This window comes from Notechis scutatus, chromosome 3, assembly GCF_049901735.1.
Source record: "Notechis scutatus isolate UNSWTSFEM ecotype Mainland chromosome 3, rNotScu1.2, whole genome shotgun sequence".
NCBI classification, from domain to species: Eukaryota; Metazoa; Chordata; class Lepidosauria; order Squamata; family Elapidae; genus Notechis; species Notechis scutatus.
In genome coordinates, this window is record NC_142011.1 from 50,214,935 (window position 1) to 50,224,258 (window position 9,324).

Sequence of the window (9,324 nt, forward strand, 5' to 3'; positions counted from 1 at the left end):
GATTTACATAGAAGATCATTGTCTATTATCTATCTTGATATATTTTTTTTAGTCATTAGAATTTCTGGCTCTTTAGAAAGCATTGTTGAACAAGTCATGGTGAAAAGAGAATGAGCATTACAATGATAATACCAAAAAGGGGGTACAGTAAAGAAGATAGTAAGAAAGATAATAATATTACAGCCATATTACATGGGTATGCATAATACGTAGACATTATACAGTATAGTGATAATTAGGTGTTCAGCAAAGTTATGGCATGAGGGGAAAAACTGTCCCTGTGTTTAGTTGTTTTGGCATAATTGTTATTACATAGTTACCACATACATACTCTCAATAGAAATGTTCTCTCAGGTTTTACTAATAATATACTGTAATGCATCAGGAAATTAAAAACAAGTTAATTTAAGATGTTGTAATTAAGGTTTGTAGAAGAAAGTTAAGACAATATTTAAAAGAAGTCTTTTTCAACTCTCTTCTATTCTGTTGCTTTGCATGTATACTGAGAGCTTCTGCACTGGAGACAAATTCTTTGTGGGTCTAATCACACTTAGCCAAATAAAGTCAAGTCTCTCCTCTCTTCTCCTCTCTTCAGACAATACAATACACTCTCTATTGTATTCATTATTCCATTATCCCAAAGCCTCCTTTGAACTTTGCCCTTAAAGCAGTGGTGGGATTCAATTTTTTTACTATCGGTTCTGTGGGCGTGGCTTGGTGGGAGTGGCAAGGGAGAGATACTGTAAAATCTCCAGTCAGAGATGGAATTTGCTGGTTCTCTGAACTAGTTAAAATTTCTGCTACTGGTTCTCCAGAACTGGTCAGAACCTGCTGAATACCATCTCTGCCTTAAAGTAGATTTAAGAGCATAACATATCACACTGCAGTCACAAAAATGTTAAGGAGACTGTATGGATTGCATTACAACTCAAAACAATTCTCTTTCCTTTATTTCTCCAAAGTCTTATGCATTTTGCAAGTCTATTATTTTAAAAGAATGGATGGATTTTCTTAATTTTCAATCAAAACAAGAGCAGATGGAAAAACAAGAGCATTTAATTTAATAGGATTACTACCCTTTTGTTTTCATGCAGTTTATTGAACAGAAACCCTACAAGCATATTGTGAATCACTGAATGGCGTGGGCAAAGATTTTTCACTAATATCCTTGAATAGTCTTTTTACTTTCAACCCACTCCGTTACTCCCAAAAGAGATTATTTACTAATATTTGCCAATGCCTCTTCCAGAAAACACATTGTCCAATAACTAATGTATCAATACAGGTGGTCCTCAACTTACAACCATTCATTTAGTGACCACTCAATGTTACAACAGTACTGAAAAAAGTAACTAATGATTGTTTTTCACACTTACGACTATTGCATTATCTCTGTTGTCATGCAATCAAACTTCAGACGCTTGGCAACTGGCATATGTTTATGACTGTTATTCTGTTATCTATTCTGTTAACTTTCTGACAAGCAAAGTCAATGGGGCAGCCATAATGATCATTTAACAATTATGCTACTAACTTAAAAAGTGCAGTGATTCACTTAATAACTGTGGCAAGAAACATCGTAATATGGAACAAAACTGACTTAACAACCGCCTTGCTTAGCAACCAAAATTTTGAGCTCAATTGTGGTTGTAACATTTCCATACAATTAAGTTCTTTTCACTGAGGAAACCAGGCACTTCCATTAAAAGAACAATATACACTATTTACCTAACACTTGACCTGCACTATTCTGTTATTCAGAAAATCATCTATTTTGCCAACTAAGCACCCTGATAAAAATGTATTTATTATGAAGAATATTGTTGGTATTTTCTAGAATTCTTTCTTGGCTCTTTTACTAGTTATCTTTAGTTCTCTGTTAAGGATTTAAAGGCAGCATTGAAATTTACTGACACTGTACATCTTTATGCAAGCAATGGTCTCTCTTCATAGAATCTGTGTATTATTGTATTTAACATTAAAGTACTTTGGTACTTAAGGATAATCACCTTTTACAGAATTATGATCATTCCTCCAATATGCGAGCCAGTATAGTTAATAAGTACGATTAATGTTAGACTAATAATAGAGACACACAGGTTTAAAATGCTATACATCCATGAAAATCATTCAGTCAGACACTTTCTTTCCACTTAATCTAGTTTACCATGGTTGGATGTTTATGTTGTAAACTACTAAAAGCCATAGCAAGTACAATTCAGATCAAATCTAATTAAATAATCAATAGGGATTGATGTCTTTGAAAAAAAATGTAAGGAAGATATAATAAATTAAAAGGGAGAATGATGTAAATTAGGGAAGTCTGCCTTTCTATGCATATTCTCAATTGTTGCTATTTTGTTTTCAAAGTCAGTGAGCTGAAGTAAGCCACCTCAGCAACTATACTCTCCTGCACCAGAATCCTATTCTATATTCCATATGCAAGAAAAGGGGGAAAGGGCAGACTCTGTGGCAAAGCTATTTATTTCCCATAATATGCAGACTAGGCATTAAGCTACTGAGGATTTGAGGAAGTTAATCTATTTTCCTTCTCTGTTTCTGGGTTTGCTTTCCTAGTCAGAATCATAAGCTGGGGACTTTTAAAGCTTCTCAGATTAAATGATCACATTGTAATTTGCATTTTCCCCTTCAATCTATATTTAACCCAAGAGATTTCATATTAGTAACAACTCATTAACAAGTGAAAATAAAAGCAAGTGTCACACAAATTCCACAAGTTAACTACAGCAATGAGGCTGGCAAATCTACTTGAAGCCAAATAAAACCCAGATTCCAGATAAAGTGTCTATGTTACAATAATAGGCTACCTTTTTTCCCTCGAAAAATACAAAATGATTCATTATTCTACTCATTTATTTGCTTTTCCATATGAACTTTCCATATAGCTTCTAGATTGCACACAGAGTATTTTTTTAAATTTTATTCTCCCTATAAAGTAGATTTAGCTGATAATATATTTTTTTAATTACATTGTAATGTTTCCTATGTTTCACCAAGGAAACATTCATTTGAAATCCTTGAAGGGTCTAGGACACTAGTTGTAAGAAGATGAAAGAAACCACCCGGGGAAGATACGGTCTTTACAAAACAAAAATCAGCAACACCTTAGACCCTTCTCTGGGTTTAAAAGTCAACCTTCATCCACTGTGTGTAAAAGAGGCACACAAAGGACCATTTTAGCAGACCTTCATTCAAGTGCCATATAATACATTGAGACAGTATTATTGCTCAAGGCGGAGGGTGATAACTAAAAGAGCCAATGTAATAGCCACAGCTGAATTTCTTTTAATCCCTAGACAGGGAAAGGGCAGAAGAGACGTCAAAGGAGAAGGGGCAAACTGATCAAATATCACACCAGGGAAGAATAAACAACCGCCGGAAAGGTGGGCGGGGGGAGCAGAGAAAGTGGCTAAGGAAATATCTTCGGAGGGTCAGGGGGCTTCGCGAACCTGTCCTCCGCTTTCACTTCAGCTGCCGCAGAGCCGCGGCCAACTGGGTCCGGCTCTCCCGTTGCTGAGTTCCCGGCCCGATCTTCCAGGCCCGCGCCCGCCTACCTTGTGCGCTCGGCGCCCCTCGAACAGCTCCCCAGAGGGGACCCCTACCACCACCCCGGGCGACCTTTACCTGGACAGGTGCTTCAGAATCTGCTTCTTGATGAGACCAGCCATGCTGGGTCAGAGACAGGTTCTCTATCGCCCCAAGTGCCCCGTCATTCCCTTTGTAGCCGCCCGCGCTTCTTGCAACCCCCGCCGCGGCCGCCGGCAACTCCAGCCATCCCCCGTCCTCTCCTCCCCACCGCCCCCCCCTCCCCTCCGTAGCTGGCTCCGCCAGAATCCCGGCCGCCACCGCGGCAAAGTCCGGCAAAGCCACTCGCGCCCCCGCCCTCCGGAGAGAAACCGGACGGTGTGGCAGCGCCCTCTATTGGCTCACAGGTCCAGGAGCAGCCTCAGCAACCTCTCCGGTTGCCAGCGAAGCGGCTCAGGCGCAAACGTTCTCGCGGCTCCTCTTGCTTCGTCTGGATGAAGCGCTTGCTTGTTCTCTCATTCGGGCGCTAGAGGAGGTTAGTTTTGAAGAAATACTGGAGCTCCGCATGTCCGGGAATTTTGAACAGACGTAATAGAGAACCGCGTCCTACATGTTAAAGGAGATTTAGTCTGTTTTCGTACAAAGAGACTGGACAGCGAACTGTCAGAAATGGTATAGATGGAGTCTCCTGCTTGAGCGGAGTGGGGTGGACTAGATGACTTACAAGGTCCCTTCCAACTGTATTATTCTATTCTAAATGCTAAGCCATGATTTATCTCGTGATGGATAATTGAGTAAGTCATTGTCTGAGTTCGCCTAAGTGTTTAAGTTCTAACCATTAAGACAGAGTTCTCAAGTCCCATTGGCAGAACCACAGGCAAGCAAATGGTATTTGTGTGACATTTTCAGTCTCCTTCTAGGTAAACTGGAAAAATGTGGGACGGATAATCCCACTGCTGGATAGATTTGTGGAACAACTATACCCACGTGTTGTCCATAATGGGTGGGATATGCAGGGAGTTATGCCAGGGTTCTGCTTGGGCCCAATGCTCCTCCACATCTTCATAAGTTAGATGAGGGAACAGAAAGGATATTCATAAACTTTGTGGATGTCCATAAAGCTGAAGCTGATTGCTAACACTGGAGAAAAGAACCTGACCATTCAATCAGTCAATCAGAATAGAGCTGGAAGGGACCTTGGAGATCTTCTAGTCCAACCCCTGCTCAAACAGGAGACCCATTTCAGACAGTGGCTATCCAGTCTTTTCTTAAAAACCTTTAGTGATGAAGCACCCACAACTTCTGAAGACAGGCTCTTCCACTGGTTAATTGTTCTCACTGTTAGGAATTTTCTCCTTAATTCCAGGTTGCTTCTTTCCTTGGTTAGCTTCCATCATTGTTTCTTGTCTTGCCTTCTGTTGCTTTCAAAAATAAGTTGATCCCCTCTTCTTTGTGGCAGCCCCTTAGTTATTGGAACAACGCTGTTATTATGTCACCCCCTAGTCCTACTTTTCTCTAGACTGGCCATACCCAATTCCTGCAACCGTTCTTCACAAGTTTTAGTCTCCGGGCCTTTTGAATTGAATTGAATTGAATTGAAGAGGGACTTGATAGACATGAATATTGGGCCCTATCCAGCCAAATGTTCAGTGTTGAGAAATGTAATGTTCTGTTCTTAGGCAGGAAAAAAAAAACAGATGCACAGGTACATATTAGGCTTTGCAGTAGTACTTGAAGAAGAAACTGGACATTTTGATAAACCACCGATTAACAATTGTGCTGCAGTTGCCAAAATGCAGTTTGGGGCAATAGCAACAGAGATATATGCTGCACAGGTCCAACTGTACCTGGAATGTGGTGTCCAGTTCTGATTGCCACAATCCAACTAAGGAGCTGAAAAGAATGCAGAGAAGACAAGCAAGTACAATAAGGAAGGCTAAATCCTACGAACAGTAGTTAAAGGAACTTGCCATGTTTAGCTTACCAAATAGAAAGCTATAAGGAGACATGATAACATTCCTCCAATACATGAAAAGATATAACAGAGTAGAGGATATGGATTTATTCTCCAGAGCACCTAAGGATAGAGAAAGAACTAATGAGTGGAAGTTTTTTAGAGAGAACTCCAGACTATGAATTAACTATGAGAATTACCTGGGAGAGCTACCGTGTTTTTCCAACAATACGGCCTCCACCAATAGGAAGGCCCAGCATGATTTTTAGGCATGAGGTGAAATTAAGCCCCGCCCCAAAAATTTAGGCCTATTTAAACCATGCAATTTCTCACATCGTTCGTTAGAATTACACAAGATGAAGAGAAATGGGGGGGAAGGGTGGGGGGGGGGAGAAAACTTGCCTTTAGGAGCGCCATGCAGGTAGCCTAGGCTAGGATACCCTGATCTACTACCGATAGAACATCAGCCAATAGATGCTCCCTGAAGGCAGAGTCACCAGCTGCTTCTATTGGCTGGTAGAAGCGACCTCGGGGCGAGTGCCCATGTGCATTCCCTTCACAAGGCCATTTCTATCGTCCAATAGAAGCTCCCCAAAGGCAGAGTCACCAGCTGCTTCTATCGGCCGGTAGAAGCTGCCTCGGGGCGAGTGCCCATGTGCATTCCCTTCACGAGGCCATTTCTATCGGCCAATGGAAGCTCCCCAAAGGCAGAGTCACCAACTGCTTCTATCGGCCGGTAGAAGCGGCCTCGGGGCGAGCGCTTGTGCGCATTCCCTTCACCACGAGGCCATTTCTATCGGCCGGTAGAAGCGGCTGGTGACTCTGCCTTTGGGGAGCTTCCATCGGCCGATAGAAACGGCCTTGTGGTGAGGTGAGCACGCATTAATTGTCTTTGAATCTACCAGCAGGGCAGGAGAGAAAGCATATGCGTATCTGTGTCTGGGTAAAAATTGTGAGACTGCGACGGAGGGAATAAGAGAAAAGGCCTTAGCCCAAATGTGTTCTTGTTTTGCTTTCCTGCCCATTCTCTGATCAATCTCTCCGGGGCAGCTTTTGGCCTAAAATCGCCCAGGTCTCCCTCAGCTAAAGGAGAGAGGAGGTCTCCAAAGACCATCCCTAACCTCCGCCATTTGAGAGGACTGAACTCATTGCTTCTCAAAGTTAGACCTGCAAGTTTTTCAAAAGTTCTTCTGAATGCCTCGGGTGGCCAATGAAATCCAAAAATGTCTCGTGATTGAACTCAATCAAAAAAAAAAAAAAAGAAGAAGAAGAACCTGCACCTCATCACCAAGTCCCTGATTTTACGGCTCCTCTCTCATCCCGGATTATGCCGAAATAAGGGATTCCGAGGCTGGCGTTGGTTAATTGATTAATGATGGGTGCTCGTTCAGGCGCTGAGAGAGAGAGAGAGAGAGAGAGAGAGAGAGAGAGAGAGAGAGAGGCGTCACTGAAGTTCCTCTCAGGAGCGCCCTGCCGGCAGCCACGCCTCAACCCAAAGCGGCTGGTGACTCTGCCTTTAGGAAGCTTCCATCGGCTGATAGAAACAGCTTCGTGGCAAGGGGAGTGCGCATGGGTGCTCACCCTGAGGCCGCTTCTACTGGCCAAAAGAAGCGGCTGTTGACTCTACATTTGGGAAGCTTCCAGTGCCGGCCTCATGGAGGAGTGCGCATGGGGCACTCTAGGTGGAGGTGTGCGTGGGGGAAGAAATTAAGTCACCCCCGAAAAGATATCCTAGACGTTTTTTCGGGGCTCAAAAAAAAAAAAGAGACCCGGCCTTATTTTATGAGAAACACGGTATTAAACAGTGGGAAAGCCCAGGGGTAGGATTCAACCAGTGTTACTACTGGTTTGCTATGTTTTGTGCGCACAAGCGCGCCTCTGACACACACTTTGGACGCGTGTAAAAAAACCATCAGCTGTGCCACCCGGACAGCTAAAATGCTCTGTGCACGAGTGTACAGCATTTGAAAAGCCTTTTTTCCTGCTTTTTCAACCTCAGCTGTGCCGCGCAAAGCAGCTGAGGTTGGAAAAGCAGGAAATAAAGGACAGGTAAGAGCCCGGGCAGGCGGGTGGGCCAAACAGCAGCAAACACAGAACCAGTTCGGTGTCTGCTGCTCTTCAGAGCTACCGGTTCTTTAGAACTGGTTCTTTAGAACTGGGCAGAACCAGTAGCATCCCATCCCTGGGAAAGCCGTATGGAAGTCTCCTAAGCCAGATATTACTTCCTCCAATCTTGTCCAATAGAACTGTCCTTCTTAAAAATCCATTGCACGATATGCTCAAGTATGTGAGTTTGTGTGTGCTCATCATTACTTACATGTTTTTACTTATTTTAATTAAAATGTACATTTTACATACTATCTTTCAATGGGTTAAAATATATTTGAAATTATATAACACAATTTTTCTTTGTTCAAAGTTAAATTTAAATGTACTCAGTGACCTTTCAAACGTGTAGTTTTCAAAGGTCTCTAATAGCTTTTAGAGGGTTAACAATTTCTAAAACTCTTGCAAACTTACTGTCCTTTAAAAGTTCTGCTGCAATTCCTTTGTCTCCTAATGCTCAAACTATTATCCTAAAGTCACCTTATGAAGAGTAGCTGTCGGATCACATTTGGGCAACCTTCCTACTTTCCCTATCCAGAGATTCTGAAGAATAGCGTATTCACCAATTCTTCAATATTTGTTGTGGTTGTCAGCTCCGCTTTCATAGAGACATCTTCAGTTTACCTTGCCTCACCGAAATTAGCATTTTCACATTTCCATTAGTTTATATTTTTCAAGTTTCAAATGCATTTGTTCTTGTAAAATAAGATTACAGATAGCCCTAAATTAATGGCAGTAATTGAGAACAACATTTCTGCCACTAAGCAATTTGATTGTAAAGCATATCATCACATGGCCGTATTGCTTAGCAACAATAATCCTGGCACTGCTCCTGCCAGCTTCTACTAACTTTGCCACATCAAGTGGTAATCCGGAAGGAGGAAGTTTATGAAAGGCTTTCTCTAAATATTACAATATATTTCTGTGGTTGGTTATGCTGTAAAATTAATTCACTGACATATAGTTTAAAGCACACTTTGTGTGTTTTCAAATTGTTTAATTTTAACAATGCATATATTTTCTGTACAGCTGAAGAAATAAAGCATAAGTTACTGAAATATTTACCACTAAGAACCCATCTTGAATACTGATTATCATTGCCATGTCATTCCACCAATGTAACAAGTATCAAGATGCAACAAGATGCAAAATCATTTTCATTTCAAATTGTGCAAACTATTCTCTGGCAGAATACAATAATCCTGCTACTAAGGAGTAGAAAGTTTAATTTAGTCTCCTTTTTTCCTACCCCACCCACAACTAGAGGTAGTTTCACAGTAGTATTCTAAACACTGTAAGGAAGGAAGCCCTCAAAACAGATTGTTATAGAACAATGATCAAAGTGGTTAGGCCTAGGGTGAAGAGAATACCCTGGCCTAGACCTCATCACTTTAGAGCAGGTATGTCAAACTCATGTTGTCACAGCAGTGTCATGCGGCATATTGGGACTTTTTTCTCCCGGGTGTGGGGGTGGCCAGCACATGACCTATCCAGCCTGTGGGCCAGGAGTTTGACAGCCCTGCTCTAGTAAAAGCACACTAAGTATGAGAGCAAGCTAGGAATTAAGTGTTAATAATAGAGTTTTCAAAGCAAGTTTGAAAGGTATGGAAAGGATCACCCACCATGAGCAATGTCATTTTTGGGAAGAAGCATGCCACCATTAATTATTACTATTTTAATGGAATCATTCTAGTTTCAGCACACAAAATATGAGAAAC

General features: G+C 41.7%; 1 protein-coding gene across 5 annotated transcripts in view; it reads right to left on the reverse strand.

The window, feature by feature from the left end:
* The window catches only part of BLTP3A (bridge-like lipid transfer protein family member 3A), a 61,624-nt gene extending 57,744 nt beyond the window's left edge, over window positions 1–3,880 (reverse strand). For all 5 annotated transcript variants that reach the window (XM_026680363.2, XM_026680362.2, XM_087959813.1 and 2 more), the window contains exon 1: window positions 3,646–3,880. In XM_026680363.2, the coding sequence (XP_026536148.2) occupies window positions 3,646–3,689 (44 nt within the window). In that variant the 5' untranslated portion in view covers window positions 3,690–3,880. The remainder of the gene's footprint in view (window positions 1–3,645) is intronic.
* Window positions 3,881–9,324: the final 5,444 nt, after the last annotated feature.